The sequence below is a fragment of the Alosa sapidissima genome, chromosome 6, assembly GCF_018492685.1.
Source record: "Alosa sapidissima isolate fAloSap1 chromosome 6, fAloSap1.pri, whole genome shotgun sequence".
In the NCBI taxonomy this organism is placed as follows: domain Eukaryota; kingdom Metazoa; phylum Chordata; class Actinopteri; order Clupeiformes; family Clupeidae; genus Alosa; species Alosa sapidissima.
Genome location: NC_055962.1, coordinates 22,033,160 through 22,052,619, shown reverse-complemented (window position 1 = coordinate 22,052,619; position 19,460 = coordinate 22,033,160). Strand labels below are relative to the sequence as shown.

Sequence of the window (19,460 nt, the reverse complement as noted above, 5' to 3'; positions counted from 1 at the left end):
TTGTTTTTATTGTTGAAAGGGTCCATACATACAGATACTCCGATGTGCAGACGCATGCACCACTGACAGGCCTGCCCTGGCAGGGAATGTAGTTTAGAGCTAACACGTGCACAGCAAAACATGGAAAACTTGCACATGGTACAACGCTTGTCTTATAGTGTTTAGGCGGTGTGACATATGTTAATATCAAACAATCAGCCACACGCTTCCAATCTATGAGTAAATGGGATTTATCATGCAGCCCACCAGGGTAAGAGCAACTTTGGATTGTTAAGAGCTTTTGTTGAGTTCTCTTGATAGAAAATTACTGTAAGAGAGGACTTAAGATAAATTTAAATTATTGCTGCATGAGGCCAAATGTGTGAGACAGATACAGATATATATAGAAAGAAAGTGTGTGTGTGTGTGAGAGAGAGAAACACAGTATATTTGTGTATGCTTTATGCAACACTATTTCATTTTAAATGGACATGCCTATCTAGAGAGCTAGATAGAGAGATAGAGATAGAGATAGATAGATAGATAGATAGATGTATATATATAATATATATAGAGAGCGAGAGAGAGAGAGAGAGAGAGAGAGAGAGAGAGAGAGAGAGAATGTAGAATTGCAGCACCTCATTTCAGACCCAGTGTCGTGGGATTTTATTTCCCCCACTTTGTCTGCAGCAAATCTTAAATAAATCTTGCTGCCGGGTGTCATGTGCTCTCTTGGTGAACCTACAGTATGTGTGGAGTGTGTGTGTGTGTGTGTGTGTGTGTGTGTGTGTGTGTGTGGGGGGGGGGGGGGGGGGGGGGCAGTGAGGGATGGCAGGGAAAGGTAGAGTGTGACAGCATGATAAGATGGTGTGGGTATGTATGTGTTTCTGTGTGTATATGTGTGTATATGTGTGTGTGTGTGTGTGTGTGTGTGTGTGCCCGTGTGTTTCTGTGTGTGTGTGTGTGTGTGTGTGTGTGATGTGGAGAGAATGAGACAGCACACTGGAAAGAACTGAAGAAAGAGAGAGAGAGACAGAGAGAGAGAGAGAGAGAGAGAGAGAGAGAGTGTGTGTATGTGTGTGTGTGTGTGTGTGTGTGTGTGTGTGTGTGTAGGCTCATCTTCCAGCCCCTACAGGATACAGCACTCATAGGACTGTACAAGTCTCAATTCACCAGGGGGGTGGTTGTGTGGAGGCGAGGACAGACAGAACACTAAAACACAGTACACCGCTCAGCACAATTACTGCCCACTGCTGCGGCCCGACGCATCGCCGAGACACCCGGGTATAGCCAGTCCCCTGGACACCCTGCCGCTTTCATTTCCATAAACTTCAGCGGGGATCTAAGTTTGTCAAACTTGCAATTTTCACTCTCACCCACTGAAACTTGGACTTGTGCAGTATCAGCATGGGGAGTGTTCATACATCATGCTAATCTCTCTGCATCTCTGAGATCTCTGCATCTCTGCAATCCCGTCCCGCTAAAGCTAAACTGGAATTAAAAGCTATTAGCTTATCGGGCGGCTGCTCCTGATACTGTGGGTCAGATGCACCTACATGCTGTTATCTGTAATGTCTGAATTACATCTAGTAATGTTGATAGTCTCATTACATTACATTACATTACATTACATTACATTTAGCAGACACTTCTTGACCGAAGTGACTTACATATGTCAGCTATATTACAAGGGATCACATTGTCCCCGGAGCAACTTGGGGTTAAGTGCCTTGCTCAAGGGCCCAACGGTGGAAGCCGGGAATTGATAGTCTCAATATACATTGTGTGTGTATGGTGTTCACTAAATGTGGCTACAGTGCTCTGTAGGCTACTGGCTATGGCACGCGTTGACTTGTGGAATGGGTATGGGAATGGGTGTAATTAAAACATTCAATTTTGCATTGCTGGTACCCTGTTTATTAAACTGTAAAAATGTCTGTAAAGATGTTTTCCATACATCAGAATTCCTGGCTAGATTATAATCTGGGTTTGGAGTAGAGAATCCAGAGAGGATCCTGGAGGATCTCCACGGCTTAAATATGTGCATTATGTATTTGAATCTGTCTGATCTGTAGGGCATCTGGATGGGTCATACCTGTGTGTTATGTGTCTGATCTGCAGAGTATGTGGATGGGTCATACCTGTGTGTTACATGTCTGATCTGCAGAGTACTGTATGTGGATGGGTCCTACCTGTATCCTGCTCTGCTCCATGGCTTTCTCCAGCTCCTGTTTGGCGGCGGCCATCTCCTGCTGGTGAGTCTGACGCATGTGCTCGATGGCCGAGGCGTGGAGGTGGTTCAGCTCTGAACGCAGAGAGGCTGAAGTAGAGAGGAGAGGGGTGGGGCAGGGGAGATAGAGAGAGAACTAGATTTGAAAAGTTATTATCATACCAAAATATATTATTCACACAAAAGTGACTGTGTGTGCTTGTGAAAGGGTGAGTGTGTGTGTGTGTGTGTTCATGCAACAAAGTGATAGATGAGAGACAAAGAAAGAAAGAAAAAAAGAAGGAAAGAGAGAGAGAGAGAGAGAGAGAGAGAGTGTCAAGTTGTATGCAAAGTACAGTGTGTACATACTTTTGCGTGTGTGTGTGTGTGTGTGTGTGTGTGTGTGTGTGTGTGTGTGTGTGTGTGTGTGTCCACAAGTGAGTGCAAAGCAGTTCTGCAGTTCTCAGAATGCAAGGACGGAGAGACTAAAGAGCTTTCTCTATTTAAATCCTGATGAGCGGCGCCCGGCGCTTTCAAAATGAAATCTCATTAATCACAGATACCTCCACTTCCTCTCTACGCACCGCACCAAACCAAATGTATTAGCAGCAAAGTCTCTGCAGTGACCTTGGCTCTTCATTGGGACTAGAGCCCAGGAGAAACCACCACTGGAGACACTTAGTGAGCTGGGTCCTCATACTAAACAGTATGGGCTTAATGGCCTGTGCCCTTTGTTTTGACTTGAGTGTGGAGACATCCTGTATATGAAGTCGAGTCATCTCGAGCATAGACTAAGGGATCAGGAAATATGGTGCAGTCAGCCGGTCGGAAACGATGTGCACGTCGTCTAGGAGAAGTCTCATCTATTTCAGTGCTATGCCAAAGGAATATAGCACTGATGTGGTTTGAGAAATTGCACTTGCTATTGAAACAAACCAGGAGACAGGCAAGGAAGAGTGCACATTGTGTCCAAGGGTCAGTTACAGTGAAACAACAACTTTAAAGCATCAATTTTTCATAACTGTGACAATATACCATTTGTGTCGAGAATTGCAATTTGTTCCTGAATCATCAGGAACATTGTTTCATCTCACACCACCAGCACTGAACCCCTTGTGTCTCTGTGTGTGTTGTGTCAGCAGTTGGTCTCTGTCGGTGCACTCTTAAAACAAATGTGTTAGAAACAACACAAATTGTGTTGTCCCTATATAGACATAGAGATGTGTTAAAAGCAACACAAGTTGTGCTATTTTCGACACATTCGAGTGTGGTTGGTGTGTGTCTTGTGTGTTGTATCGGTGGTATCGGTGGTTGGTGTGTGTGTCTATGTGTGTGGTAACGGTGGTTGATGTGTGTGTGAGTGTGATATTGGTGGTTGGTGTGTGTCGGTGGTTGGTGTGTGTCTTGGTGTGTGGTATCAGTGGGAGTGTGGTATCAGTGGTTGGTGTGTGTGTGTGTGTGTGTGTGTGTGTGTGTGTGCGCGCATCTCACCCAGCATGGCCTTGCCCTCGTCCTCCAGCTCGAAGCGGAGTGTCTGCAGCTCCTGTTCGGACTGTTGCTTGAGCGTCTCGATGTTGTGCCTATGGGCCTCCCGCAGAGACTGCAGCTCCATGTGGTGCTGGTGCCTCAGACGCTCGGCCAGCTCCTACACAGACAGACAGAGAAAGAGGGAGAGAGAGAGGGAGGGAGAGAGAGAATTAGTATTTAGATGATCAAACTGATATATCCCTACAATGCCTTTAAGAGTTCATATCTTGTGTCTGACAGATAAGGTAATATAATTTCCTCATCTGTGTATACTCCCACGTACAACCACACACACACGCACACGCACACGCACACACACACACACACCAAAGCAGTAACAGCCATGGGCAAGTGTCTATGAAACTTTTTCATAGCTTTCAGTGGCGTTGCGTGAGTTGATGCTGATGACAGTAATTACATTGCGATCAATAGGCACTTTAGGCACATCAGCAGCCCCTTTCTCACAGATTTCTGGAACGCTGCCCTCCGCATTCAGGACAAAAAAAAAAAAAACGAGAAATAAAATGAAAAATGAATACCATCCAGTGCAGCGCCGAGGGCACCCAGCGACTCGGCTTTAATTAGATCAGAGGTAAAGATGATATGGTACGCATGCAGAGCAGAGAGAGAGACATGCCGTAACCAGATGGAACAGGAGACACCTGCTCCCGGGCCAAGAACTACTTTTGCACCCTGTAATCTCTGCCTCTGTGTGTGTGTGTGTGTGTGTGTGTGTGTGTGTGTGCTTTGGTGAGCTGCCACAAATTAGGCCTCTGAACGCAAAGGTAAATATATTCAGTGCCGTGCCAGGTTGGCCGAGATGAAGGTTGGTGGGCTGAAGGGGGGAACCGGAGGAAGAAGATGTAGCTGGTTTTAATAAGCCGACAGTCACAGAACACACACACAGACCACACGCACACACACACACACACACACACGCACACACACACACACACGCACACACACACACACACACCACACACACACACACACACACACACGCACCACACACACACACGCACCACACACACACACACACACACACACACACACACAAACACACACACACAAACACCACACCCACACACACACACACAGCAACAGACTGAGGTGACATTAAGAGATGACTGGGGCTTAATGCAGGTAGATTAGCATAGGGGGACATGGAAGAGTGACGTAGCTAGGCGTGAAGCAGGCAGTTTAGAGCCTAATCTCCGGATGGTGGTGCTGAGCGGCTGCACTGGATTAACAACAGAATAGGAAAAGTAATATTACCGTCACACAGACACACACATCGATACACACACACACACACACACACACGCACACCACACACACACACACACACACATCGATACACACACACACACACACACACATGCAGACATACAAACTGTGTGTTTATCTGTGTGTGTTTGTGTGTGTGTGTGCGTGTGAAAGTGATAGAGATTATGTGTGTGTTTCAATGCATTCCAAGTCAATGGCAAAGGCAGTGTGCTAGTCATGCATACTGTATGAAACACTCATCCATGAATGCAAAAGGAGCACGAAAGGAGACCATTTGGCTTTGAACATAAACAATAAGCACACGCACGCGCGCACACACACGCACGCGCACACACACGCACGCGCACACACACACACACACACACACACACACACACACACACACACACACACTGAACGGCCAAACAATGACATAACACAAACATGCAAAGTACCACAAGAACCTCTATGGAGACACAAGTGTTCCATTTGCACCTCAGCGTCAAAATTGCTGACACAAACAGATTACAGTATCTCTCTCTCTCTCTCTCTCTCTCTCTCTCTCTCTCTCTCTCTCTCTCTCTCTCTCTCTCTCTCTTATGCTTTCATTCTTTTCCTTTTTTCTCTCTTTCCTCTCTGTTTCTCAGGGGGCAATAGACAGTATATGGCTACAGTAAATAACCTCCCTTGTGGTTTAACATGGAGCTGCAAAACCCCCACATAATGAATCCCATTACCACCACACACTCAGTCAACACTCATTAATTGGCACAGAGATGTTCATGATAGATAGATAGATAGATAGATACTTTATTGATCCCCAGGGGAAATTCAAAATGGAGCTCCTAACAAAGAACATCTGCAAATCCACACCCCTGAGAGAGGGGACAGAGGAGTAGAACAGACGGCTGTACAGTAAAAGTTGAGAAAGAGCGTGTAGCGTGGGAATATAGCGTGGGAGAGGGAATGTGAAGAATGATAGAATGATGATTAGAGAAGGATATGGCGGGTTGGGGGGGTGGAGAACAAGCGAGGAAGAGGATGGAGAACAAGCAAGAGAGAGAGAGGAAGCAAGAGAGATAGAATGAGAGAGAAAGAGATAGATGGAGCAGATATATGAATTTGAATTTGAGAGAGAGAAAGAGAGAGAGAGAGAGAGAGAGAGAGAGATGGAGCAGATATATGAATTTGAATTTGAGAGAGAGAAAGAGAGAGAGAGAGAGAGAGAGAGAGATGGAGCAGATATATGAATTTGAATTTGAGAGAGAAAGAGAGAGAGAGAGAGAGAGAGAGAGAGAGATGGAGCAGATATATGAATTTGAATTTGAGAGAGAGAGAGAGAGAGAGAGAGAGAGAGAGAGAGAGAGAGAGAGAGAGAGAGAGAGAGAGAGATGGGGCGGATAAGTGGAGGGTCCTGTGGCCCTCACACAGTAGCACCCAGCAGAGCACACAGATGAAGGCCCTCAGAGATAATATAATGTGAGGGCACATCACACTCGCCGATCTGCCGCAGCGCCACGCTCTGAATCGGAACATCGGGGAAAGAAATAAATAAAGGACATAAGCTTCAGAAAATCACTACTCTAGAAAAAAAAAGGCCTGGTTGTTACAGTAGCATTGATTGAATGTGGTGAGACTTTTCCTTGCTGATGGCAAGGTGGAACATGAGAATGATCTGTGTCTGCAGGAGGGAGGAAGAGAGGGAGGGGAAGAGAGAGGAAGAGAGAGAAAGAGGAAGAGAGGGAGTGGAAGAGAGACAGGGAGAGAGCGAGAGGAAGAGAAAGTGAGAGAGAGAGAAAGAGAAAGAGAGGGAGAGAGGATACAGTGTGTAATGGGTGCTATTCATTCTTTTTTAATGGATGAATAGCTTGCATCATAATCATTTAAAGTACTTAACTCTACCGCAAATACAAACACACTACAGGAAATTAGCCCACTGAGTACCTCACAATTGTGCTGAGACAGTGAGTTTGGAAAAGTTTGCTAAACTGTTATCTTTACGGGTACTTTAGTCATACAGCCAGTCCACGTTCAATGTGAGCATTGGCTGGTAATGAACACTGCCTAAGTGGATGTCGTTCTTCAAAGTCAATGAGTCTTGGCATTCCATGGCTGCAACAATTGACTCAGATGTGGCCAACAAAGACTATCTGATCTCAACACAACAACAAACATTGATTCCTCTCCCTCCTGGCTCAGTGGGTTAGTGCATGCTCATTGGCCTCTCTCTCTTTCTCTCTCTCTCTCTCTCTCTCAATATAGTTTCCCCTCATTCTCTCTTTCTGTTCCTATCATTATTTCCCTCTCTTTTTACCCCTCTTTTTCCTACTCACTCATTCTGTAATCCCCCCTCTCCCTCTCTCTTTTCATCCCTCTGTCTCCATCACTCCTCATGATTCGGCTGCACAGCATGAGCCACTGCGCTGGGTCTTTTCTTTGCTTGCCAGGGCGCCGAGATGGAGAGAGAGAGAGAGCGAGAGAAAGAAAGAGGGGGAAATGCTTTTTGCACCTTTTGTGTCAGCTGGCAGGAGACCTTCACAGCCCTCCCACATCTGTTTAGCTAAATAGCCTTGCCGCCAATTTTACCTCAGTACCTTTTCTCTTTCGAAAAACATCCTCTCCGCAGAAGTCCTGGCAGTGGATGACTTAAATGGAGTGTCCATGTTTGTGTGTGTATGTGTGTGTGTGTAGGGTGTGTGTGCGTGTATGTGTTCATGTGTGTGTGTATGTGTGTGTGTGTGCCTGTGTGTTTGTGCATTTTATTTTTGTGTGTGTGTGTTTGTTTGTGAGTGTATGTGTGTGTGTGCCTGTGAGTTTGTGCATTTTGTTTGTGTGTTTGTGGATTTTGTGTGTGTGTGTGTGTGTGTGTGTGTGTGTTGACATGTGTCCGAGTACTTGTGAGTATTTGGCCATTCTCACATCCCTCTCTCCTTTCGTTTCCAGACTAGACCGCTCGGTGCTGAGAGAAGACACATTCACGCTCATGTTTGCTCCGATATTGAGTAGATGTCAGTGTTTGGATCTAACTAGTGAAGAGGGGTCTCCATTGACACCGATTTCACAATAGGAATGTGCACACACACATACAGTACTCTCCCTCTTTACTAGCACTACTGGTAAAGATGCGTAAAAATAGTTATATAAAAATGTAATTTTCATATTCAAATATTCAACTTCAGAGTGCTTTTGAACTTTCAAGCAGTAACCCATGATTTCCTGTTTCATTAAAGTATAAAAATGAAAGTCACATAATATATTTTCGTCTTGATTTCACAATAAACTGTTTTAATGTTTAATGTTTTAAGTGTTTGAGTTTTTATATGTTCTTTATATATATTTTTACCTGTCTTACCTACCAGTGTCAATAAATATGGAGCGCATTGTAAATGCCAGTAGACGTGCACACAAACACACACACACACACACACACACACACACACACACACACACACACACACACACACACACACACGTTTGCACACAAAGCTGCACACCACACTGGGCTTACCGCAGCGAATGTTTATTTATTAATCAGGAGACAGAAGCACTTCCACTGCACCCACTCCCGTCAAAATAACCACTATGCCTCATGCCTCACTCTCACACATTCAACAGCACAGCCGAGGCTATCAGCAGCTCTCCCCCAAAATGCACCATTGCCTGCCTTTTAACAGGCCAGAGGTTAGGTCAGCATGACATGGCCGGTAGACAGACTCTGTCTTGAGCTGTGAGTCATTGGCCCCTCTGTGGCACTGCTGCACAACGCATTTATGTCGGTTCACACGCGTCCCTCTCCCTCCACAGCGAGCCCCAGTCCAGCAACAAGACATCTACTCTGGCATTAACCACGCCAGGCTGGAAGTAGATCCGGAACATTCATCATCTTCAGAGCAGGCCATCCCACGTGCTCAACCAATACCGCATTATAAATAAACACGGATCATATAACTCTATTACGTAAGGCGGTGGTTTAATATATGCACTCGTATGCACTCGTCGCCTAGGCTGCTGAGGATATGGTTAGAGCGCAGCCCATATATATATATATACACACACTCTCCTATACATCTTTCTGTACGATAATTAAGGCCACTCATAATGCAAGCATTCCTTGCAGGCATTTTCACAATCATCCTTCACGGGCTCCTCGCTATAGATTATGTATGTGAACAGCGACTGAAAAGAGACTTGACAAGGATGTGAAATATGTTGTGCATATGGTGTTCCCACAGCGTGTGTCAAGGAGTAAATCACGGGCGCATGTTGCACAGTTGGATGTGAGTACTTCGAATATCAGTGGACGACTCTTCTGAAAGCAAAGCAGCAGAGGGCAAGTCCCGACAACGTGTTCAGAAAGTGAAAATCCATCTGACTGCTTAGTGCCAACTTTCTGAACTTTACTATCCACGCTACCCGAAGTCACCTGAGTTCTTTGAGGCGAGATGCACCATTAGCCGGTTCAGTGCGTGTGCCCAGTATGAAAAATCATAACATTGTTACTGGATTCCTCTTCTACACTTTGACACCTGTGACATGCACGCTGTGACAAGCCCCCCTGAGGCTGAACGCGACACCCTGGGCCAGCCGACCACCCAGCCAGCTAGGCGAGCCAGCCAGGAAAGCCAGCCTCTCCTGATTTCCCTACATGCCTCTCTGCACCGGTGCTTCTCTATGGCCGTAATCCCGACTGACTCGCCCTGCGCTTCCCCCAGCTCCATCTCGGCTCAGCCGCCGCCGTCTCGCCATCCTCACACACCCATGTCTTTGTTCGTTCCCTTCATCTTGGTCCTCTTGCCTGCTCCCCTGGGGGCTGGGGGGGGGGGGCATCAAAGGCACCATGGGGAGGGAGGAAATCACTGCACCAGCAGGGGGTCGGGGTGGAGGGGAGGCTGGCTCAGAAAGGCAAGAGAATGAAAAGTGGATTAGCGTGAGTCTCACTTCTGCAACCCCACGTAACCTCACCAGCATAACCGCTCAGGCTCACTTTGCAATCATACAGACACCTCAGATGACCTCCGACACCTCAGATGACCTCTGACACCTCAGATGACCTCCGAGAGGCTCCAACATAGGACAGCTGGGCATGCTGGGACAGAGGTGGTGGAGGACAAGGGTGTGATGAAGGCCAACTCGCGACTGGCGATTTATGACGCGTCGAGCAACTGACGACGCTCGGGGGTTGTTGATGGGTGAGGGCATGGGTGGACCAGGGTGGACGGTCAAGCTTTGATCCGGAACATTGCCATGATCCGTTGACTCTGACTGAGAGAGGGACACGATGGCACACAATTCCAGAATGAATGATGCTAAGTGATTTGGCAGAAGAGGTCCACAAAGCAATGAGCTGATGATAAATTCCCCTTTATGCTGCAGGTCAATCAGGATATATAGAAGGTGAACACAAGTTTACTGTCACTGGACAGCAGCCTCAGTGCACATTGGCATCAGGCCACTCTTTGTATTCCAAACATCGGGAAACACCATCAATATCTTCACTTGACTTTTGCCAGAGGATAATGGTACAGCAATGACATGCCACCCCTGACAAGCTGGTCTGATGATATTGTTCCTCCTCAGCTTGATGTATCTATTAAGAGCCATTTGAGTCAGTGCTGCTGCCTCGCTGTCAGGGCTCCGGCAGACAAAGATATATGAGCTGGGAGAGGCCTGACACTACAGCACAACCAATTAAGAGCAGAGGAAGTGGGCATAGCAAACAGCAAGACTGTGTCAGAGCAGATGGCGTTCTCCAGTAGTCAGAATTATCTATGAGGGAAGCCATTATTACTCATCAGTACTTGGTGGGGGTCCATTAGAAAACAAGACAAGAGATGTGAAACAGGAATGAGAGGAAGGGGAGGAAGCCACAGGCAGAGTGCAGGAGAGAGGGATAGAGCAGAGAGTGCAGGAGAGAGGGATAGAGCAGAGAGGAGAGATAGATAGATAGATAGATAGATAGATAGATAGATAGATAGATAGATAGATACTTTATTGATATATATCTATCTATCTATCTATCTATCTAGGGATAGAGCAGAGAGGAGAGAGGGATAGAGCAGAGAGTGTAGGAGAGAGGGATAGAGCAGAGAGGAGAGAGAGATAGAGCAGAGAGGAGAGAGAGATAGAGCAGAGAGGAGAGAGAGATAGAGCAGAGAGGAGAGAGGGATAGAGCAGAGAGAGGGATAGAGCAGAGAGGAGAGAGAGGGATAGAGCAGAGAGAGGGATAGAGCAGAGAGGAGAGAGAGGGATTGAGCAGAGAGAGGGATAGAGCAGAGAGGAGAGAGAGGGGTAGAGCAGAGAGGAGAGAGGGGTAGAGCAGAGAATGCAGGAGACTGGAGGGTAAGCAGTGGAGTGGCCCCCTTCCACGGTCAGACCATATTGGAAATATTAGAGCCAGAGTTTACACAGTAAGTGCAATATTGAATATTATACAACAATTGGGTTCTATGGAACTATTTCTTTGTTTCTGATTGGCCGAGAGACGTTCCATGAGTTGGAATATCCCTGGACATTTCAACTCAGACTCAGCACAGCTAATAATAAATCACTCCATGATACAATGCGAAGATTTGAGACCCAGCTCTCCACTATTGCAAGCAATGGGTTACTCCTTAGCAAACCATAACGAAACAGTGCTTTACCACATCTGTGGATTAAGCCACACAGTCAACTCAATGTAAGTAAGATAAACGAGGATGCTAATTGTTCTCAGCATTGCCAGCATTGTGTATAATATGATTGTCACTTGGAGGAGACTTGTAGATAACAAACGTTAGCATAATTAGCTAACCGCTGCTAACGTGCTAGCATCGTCACGTCAGGCTGTGCACAGTAGTGTAACATTTATTCACTATACATTAATAAAGTTGAGTGGTTCTGCAATGTAGACTATGTTTCCGTTTTTTTGCAGTACCATGTCCCTTACATGACATGGCCCAGTGTCCTTGTAACATGCATGCAGCAAACCTAGATATGAATGTGATTTCAACATTTCTTTCAAGAAGACATGTAAACCACAAAGACCCGTAACGAGGGGTCTGGAATGTTGGTTACCTAGCAACCAAGACGCTGTCTATTGAAAAGGGAACTATTTTTTGATGCGTAAGAACGATGTCGAAATTAACATTTTTAAACAATAATGGGGTGTTTTCAGATTATTTAGTTTGTGGTAGAATTGTTGTATAAAAGCAATATAGCACTCGTGATCGTGGGATTGGTCATGGATATTCCCACGGCTGTTGTTGCCTGCGCCACTCAGCCTCCGGCCTCGTGGCTACGGCCGAACAACACCCGTGGGAATATCCATGACCAACCCCACTCTCACTCGTGCTATATTGCTTAATTGAAGACAATCAATACCAACAGTATATCCCAGCAAAGCAGGTGAATGTAAACTATTTATATGGCACTATACTAGCCCATCTGTACTATTAGAAAATAATGAGGTATGAGTATGCTAAATATATATAGTGTGTTTGAGTGTATTAATGCATGTGACCAGAATGTGTGCAACAGGCTTTTAAAGAGGCTGCAAATGGCCGCCCAGACACCGGTGCCATCTTCACTCTAAAAGCAGGAGTCTTTCTCACCTCCGTTAAATGCTTAAGTGGGTTTTGTGTGTGTGTGTGTGTGTGTGTGTGTGTGTGTGTGTGTGTGTGTGTGTGTGTGTGTGTGTATGTATGTATGTGTGTGTGTGTGTGTGCGTGCGGGTGTGTGTGTGTGTGTGTGTGTGTGTGTGTGTGTGTGTGTATGTGTGTATGTGTATGTGTATGTATATGTGCGTGTGTATGTGTGTATGTGTATGTATGTGTGCGTGTGTATGTGTGTATGTGTATGTATGTGTGCGTGTGTATGTGTGTATGTGTATGTATGTGTGCGTGTGTATGTATGTGTGTGTGTATGTGTGCGTGTGTGTGTGTGTGTGTGTGTGCGTGTGGCCGTATCGCGTGTACCTTGAGCTCACTCTGGCGCGCCTCCTCCAGGCCCTGCAGGGCACAGCAGTGGCTCTCCTGCAGCCGCGTCTCCCTGCGCTGGTGCTCGGCCTCCAACTCCTGCAGCTGGGCGCTCAGGTGCTCCCTCTCCTGGTCAAACTGGGCCCGCAGCTGCTGCAGCGACGTCTGCGACTGGGACAGCTGCATCTCCAGACTCTGCTTCAACAGGGAGATCTGACCAGGGGGAGATAGAGAGGGGCAAATAGAGATAGTATATATTAACATTGTACAGTGTCGGTGTGCATACAGAAATCTTTAGTTTACTTTTTACATATTTTGGTAGCATAATAATGCATTATTCATACCAATACTCCATCTTCAGTCTTTCTCTCTCTAAACACGATTTTCAAAGAAAGAAGCAGGAGCGCATATATTGACATATTCTACGCATGCACAGATGTATTTTTTTCTTGAAATTCTGTCATTTGGCAATAGAATACTGTACTGTGGTCATAAATCTCAGGTAAACATGAAGTTGAGAAAGAAAAAGAAAACTAGACAGAGGATGGAGTTAGAGAGAGAGAGAGAGAGAGAGAGAGAGAGAGAGAGAGAGAGAGAGAGAGAGAGAGAGAGAGAAAAAAAGAGACTGAGGGACGTCAATAACGTAACATGATCAGACAGAAAAATAGATGAATAGGTTGGGGGAGACTGGTACATTTTTCCCATTTTCTAGTGCGGTTCATCTGAGTTTAACCACAAAGTAGTGTTGTTGTGTCAAATTTCAAGCCCATAACATTTGTTGTCACATTCAGCAAACATCTCCTCATGACTGCTAGCTTTCCATTGCGTAAGTACACTGCAAAAGAATTCGGTCTCTGTAGGCAGTCGAGGCTCCGAAAACTGTAAGCAAACAAAGTGGGGGCAGCCTGCCCCCCAAAACAAAAAATTAAACCTTGTGGAATTTCTTCAGGTAGGGGAGAGCTGCTTCTCTGGTGTGTTTGATTTGGGTCCTTGGTTAAAATATAATGTACATCTAAGCTAATAAATGTAAATATAAAACAAAAACGCAAACAAATGCGACTTCCTGCGAAATACCTGACCGCGCCTTTAAGAAAAGGGAACCTAAGGGCAAGACCCACTGTAACAGGGAGACTGTCTCCGATGTCTCCGACCCCCCACCCCACACACACACAAACTCACACACCGCCTCCCAGTTTCTTTGACAGGCATCCTTTCTCTAAGCACCACAGGCTCCGGAGGTGGTGAGTCAAGCGTCGCTGTTAGCGGCTGGGATGCACGGTAGCTTAACGGCCTTTATTTGGTAATTGCAGGGTGATGACTTTCTTAAAAAAAATTGTTTTTTTAAAAAGTCACAAAGGCTGCACTTATGCCATCAATCAATGCACCTGCAGACGACATTAGACAGAGGTGACTCATGACTTATGACTCACTCGCAGCCTAGAAGTTTCACATCAGCTCTTTACTGAGGAGGTTCAGCAAGATGCTGGAGTGAAAACCACCAGAACCTTTACAAGGGGTACTAAGAACAGTGATGAAAACAGTGACACGCTAAGTGGAGAATGAGGAAGAGAGAAAGAGAGAGAGAGCGAGAGATAAAGAGAGAGAAAGAGAGAGAGAGGGGGTCTCTTTGTTCTCTTAAAAGAGGCAAAGATGAACAGAGGATGGTGAACTTTAAGAACGGCAATAAAACCTTCAGAAAGAAGGGAGAGAGGGAGAAAGAGAGGGAGGGGGAAAGGGAAGGAGGGAGAAATATTCTGCCATTCAACTGGGCATTGTTATTACTATAATGGATGAAAAATTAAAGGAATGAGTCAGAGAGCGAGAAAGAAGAAAGAGTAGAGCGAGAGAGTCAGGGCACTTTTATACCTGGCTCGCTGAATCGGAACGTGGAGCGTTTCCCCCAAAGATCGGTTCGATTGGGTATATGTGAAAGCAGCAATCGCACTCTTATTCCGAACAAATCAAAAGGACAGAGACCACCTGGAGGAGGTGGTCTAGGCTCATTTTCAATCGAATTCCAGAGCAGTTTGTTTGGAGTGAGAAAGCAAATGGGCCAGGTACTATTATATTATATTATACTATAGTATTAGGGCCACACATGATATTATAGTATAAGGGCCACACATTTCGAGAATAAAATTGAAATATCAGGTTGACATTAATCTCATGTGTCAACATTAAACTAAATTTCGAGAATAAAGTTGACACATCATGTAGCTGCCACTGAATCCGGACAGTCAGTCTCAGACTCAGTTGACCAATGGCTCAGCAAAATGCCTTGTGTAGCCTAGATTTGGTGAAATTGTACTTCAGAATCAGGTTTAGTAACAACTATACAAACTAGTTTTGAATGTCGAGAATAAACACAAAATGTTGAGTTTCTTGATCTTGCCACGGCAAAAAAAAAAATGTTGTTTTCTAGTGTGGTCCTAATACTCCATAGTAGGCTGGTGTAGCGGGACAACTACATGTACTTACATTTTTGTACACATTACATAGCCTACAAGTTTATTCGACTTTTAACAGAGTAGAGATCTAGCTAGCCTATGTTTTGTCATTTCAAGCGAATTGTCTAATTTTACCGGTGTTACATGCGAGAAAGGGAGAGAGTGGGAGAGTAGCCTAGAGACTTCGGACACACACACACACACACACACACACACACACACACACACACACACACATGGAGCTCTTATAATAAGTTAAATTTGTTAAGTGTTAGGCGACTTTTGGACAGTGTCCTCAGATGTCAAATGTGACCAATCAGGGAACAATTTAATCTCACATGGGTTTGTTATATCATATGTTCCGATCTAAATGCTGCCATGTGAAAACAAACGAACCCAGGGACAATGGAGAAAAATTGTGAGCCTGTTATTCGAAACAAAATAGGTATGAAAGCGCCCTCAGACTGATACTGATCTGTCTACTACCTCCACTTAGAAATCTGCAACCCAAAACGCCAGCTCTTTTAGGTGCAGATGTTGTGGACCATGTGGGCTCACTGTGTGTGTTTTTGCAAGGTGTCAGCAACGAATTGCCATTCAACATGCATTTCACCAATGAAATTTTAATGCGCACAGAGCTAGCGGAGCTCCAGTGAGAACTCTGTGCATGACTTGTGTGTGTGTGTGTGTGTGTGTGTATGTGGTCTTCTAAAATCAATGAGGCCACACTTGACCAGAGCTTGTCTGCATCACAAGACTCACTAGGCTGTAAGCGATGCCGGATGACACATGACTCTGAAACAGATCTGGCCGTGCGTTGGCGTTCCGTCTTCGCAGAACAGCAGTCAGAGCCTCATTAGCCGCAGTACTGCTGGCCCGAAGCGAAGGCCCACCCTTAGGCTACCACTACAGTGCCGCTCGATAGCGTCCGTGGAGTAGTGGCGTCTTGCTAACCCCCCTGCTGATGAGTCTGAGGCTGGCTGAGCTCACAGCCTCCACAGCAGGCAGCAGACAGGCTGACAGACAGGCGTGCCGGCCTTGGTGGTGATCAATGCAGACAGACTCAAGACAGCAAGGACGTGGCCCAGCAAAATCCCGCACTGCCAGACCGCCACTCCAGTTAGCTAGTCATTACTGGGCCTGTCTGGGTCTCCAGAGGGATGTTTGGCTGCCTTTTGTGTGTGTGTGTGTGTGTGTGTGATCATCTGGCGACCGGCCCTCCCTCCCCCGCTAAATATCGTACAGTCCCATAGCGGAGCTAAAGCATTGACGTTATTGATAGGCGGAAACTAGCACAAGCTAGTCTGATGTTGATATGTAGACCTAGCCTAATGACTAATTAGGGGGCCACTCAGGCTGATAAATGGGTTGTTGGACTCGTTGGAACTGTCTATATGTAAGCCTATATAGGCCTACTTTAATCGTTCTCTACAAACCTATTCAAAGTGCCTGGTTTTCCAATTATTTAATTACCTGTGTTATTAGGTTGGCATTGTCTGTAGGCTAAGCCTTTTTAAAATGTATACAGGGAACTATTGGAGTGCTATGATACCCAGATACATGTCCTTGCATGATGCTTGAAATTTCCATCCACCCACAAAGCTGTTTTTATCTGTTTTTATCTAGTTCCTTTTATTGAAAGTGCTTGGTTTGTGGTTGACTGGCTTGTTGTACTGCATTAGCACTATCCATAGTTCCTTTCTCCAATAGCCTAACCCTATTAGTATTTTAAATTGACATATATTTTGTTTGTGCAATTGATGTGTGTGCGTGTTGGGGGGGGGGGGGGGGGGGGGGATGGATGGTTGTGCCGGTGGGCCAGTGCCGTCAGAATTTTCCCGGTGGATTTTAGTGCCCCACTCCGCCCCTGTGTGTGTGTGTGTGTGTGTGTGTGTGTGTGTGTGTGTGTGTGTGTGTGTGTGTGTGTGTGCGTGTAGGTGTGTGCGTGTGTGTGTGCGTGCGTGTTTGTGTGTGTGTGCGTGTTTGTGTGTGTGTGTGTGTGTGTGTGTGTGTGTGTGTGTGTGTGTGCGCGCGCAAGAGGCCTCAGCTGTGGCACCTGTAAACATGGAGCCGATTTCAACAAAAGTGATGAAAAGATCCTTTCGCACCGCGCCACATTCCCTAGCGAGTCTGCAAATATGACACTGCATATCACACCGGAGGATGTACCGGTGGACACACACACACACACACACACACACACACACACACACACGCGCACACACACACGCACACACACACACACACACACACACAAAAACACTACACTAGAGGGAATAAAGAGCATATTTCATTAAAAGGAGAGAAATCAGGTGAAATGCAATCTCTCTCACTGCAGACAGCTACATCCAAGCAGAGAGGACGTCAAAGAATAAGGGAAAAACAGAGCAGAGACAGAGAGAGAGAAAGAGAGAGAGACAGAGAGAGAATGAGGAAAAGACAGACAGGGAAAGAAAGTGAAGGAGAAATGGAAAGACAAAATGATAGAGAGATAGACAAATCAAATGGGAAGTCAAATTAAACAACCTAGAGCTAGAGTTTAGATTCTCTGCCCGAGCCCAAACTTTACCCGCGGGCCGGGTCGGGCCGATATTTCCAGCCACTATACTCAGGCCGGGTACTTGATAAAGCATTTGTGTTAGCCTACTTGGATGGGGAGCTAAAGCTATGTCATAATCAGAAATAATATTTTTTTTTTTATATACATACTTTGCTAAAAATATATATTTAGCAAAGTAGGCCTAAGTAACAAATGTTTACAAAGTTATACAAAGTTATACAAAGTTAAAATGTCATTTGTAATGTCATCTGCGCAACACGTATCATGCGCAGCTTCTCCTCCACTCTCACGCATCACACCGGGCCTGCTGTGCTGTATTGTGCAGCTTAAGTATAAGTATAAGTATAAGTATATATACTTTTTTGATCCCGTGAGGGAAATTTGGTCTCTGCATTTAACCCAATCGGTGAATTAGTGAAACACAAACAGCACACAGTGAACACACAGTGAGGTGAAGCACACACTAATCCCGGCGCAGTGAGCTGCCTGCTACATCGGCGGCGCTCGGGGAGCAGTGAGGGGTTAGGTGCCTTGCTCAAGGGCACTTCAGCCGCGGCCCACTGGTCGGGGCTAGAACCGGCAACCCTCCGGTTACAAGTCCAGAGTGCTAACCAGTGGGCCACGGAGTGCAACCAGGAGCTTAAAGATGTAAAGAAAAAAAATAAAAACAGGAGAAATAACTTTGAGCAAGTTTGGAGGAAAGTCGGAGGTATGCATTTGTCAGGTAGGCTAGGCTTTGTCACGTGCATTAAGTGCACACCATGCTATGACAGCAAAATAACGGGGACTTTGGGATGAACAGACACATGAAGCAGGCCTGCCATGGCAGAAATAATGATAGTCAGCCTTCAATGTCCTCTTTTGTCACTTCTCCAAGCCCTCACAGAGAAATGTGTTGAGTTTTGCTGCAGGGACATAATTTTACGTTGTAAGTGTTTTACGTTTCTTCATTGGGATTCATTTGCGATCCATTCCATTCTGAATAAAGAAACTACATAGTTTGCATGCTTCGTCCGTTGCATTATTCATTAAGATAATTCTAAACAGATTTCTGTAGCTTAAATAACTCGGAATTGTAGTTGAGAACGTCAGCTATAAAAATGTCGGGTTTAAATCGGGCTCGGGCTCATAATTACAGTTAATGTGTCGGGCCAGGTTGGGCTTGGGCACAGGCTTGATTTTTTGGGCCCGATCTAAGCTCTACCAAGAGCAGTGCATGCATGTTACCAGGGAACTAGTTAAGTTGTTAAGGTGTGCAGATCTCATTCTTCAAATCTCACACACACACACACACACACACAAACACAAAGCCCACTTAAGCTTTTAACGGATGTGAGAAAGACTCTACTTGGACAGGTTACTATTCAGCCTTCAAACACGGCACCCCAAATGTTCACAGAACCACAAACACCTGTTTCTAGTATAAACCTAGCATGCTCAAACCGAGAAGAAAGACACATGCTCTCCACACAAGTTTGAATGCGTATGTCAGAGGTTACAGTAGGTAGTTTCATGAGGCA

The 19,460-nt window shown here is 45.6% G+C and overlaps 1 protein-coding gene across 3 annotated transcripts in view; it reads right to left on the bottom strand.

Annotated features, from left to right (window-relative positions):
* Positions 1 to 19,460, bottom strand: part of fam184ab (family with sequence similarity 184 member Ab) — a 133,665-nt gene that overhangs the window by 37,165 nt on the left and 77,040 nt on the right. For all 3 annotated transcript variants that reach the window (XM_042095995.1, XM_042095996.1, XM_042095998.1), the window contains exons 11-13: positions 12,934 to 13,146; positions 3,680 to 3,833; positions 2,172 to 2,299 (exon numbers count right to left, since the gene is read on the bottom strand). In XM_042095995.1, coding sequence (XP_041951929.1) covers positions 2,172 to 2,299; positions 3,680 to 3,833; positions 12,934 to 13,146 — 495 coding nt within the window. The remainder of the gene's footprint in view (positions 1 to 2,171; positions 2,300 to 3,679; positions 3,834 to 12,933; positions 13,147 to 19,460) is intronic.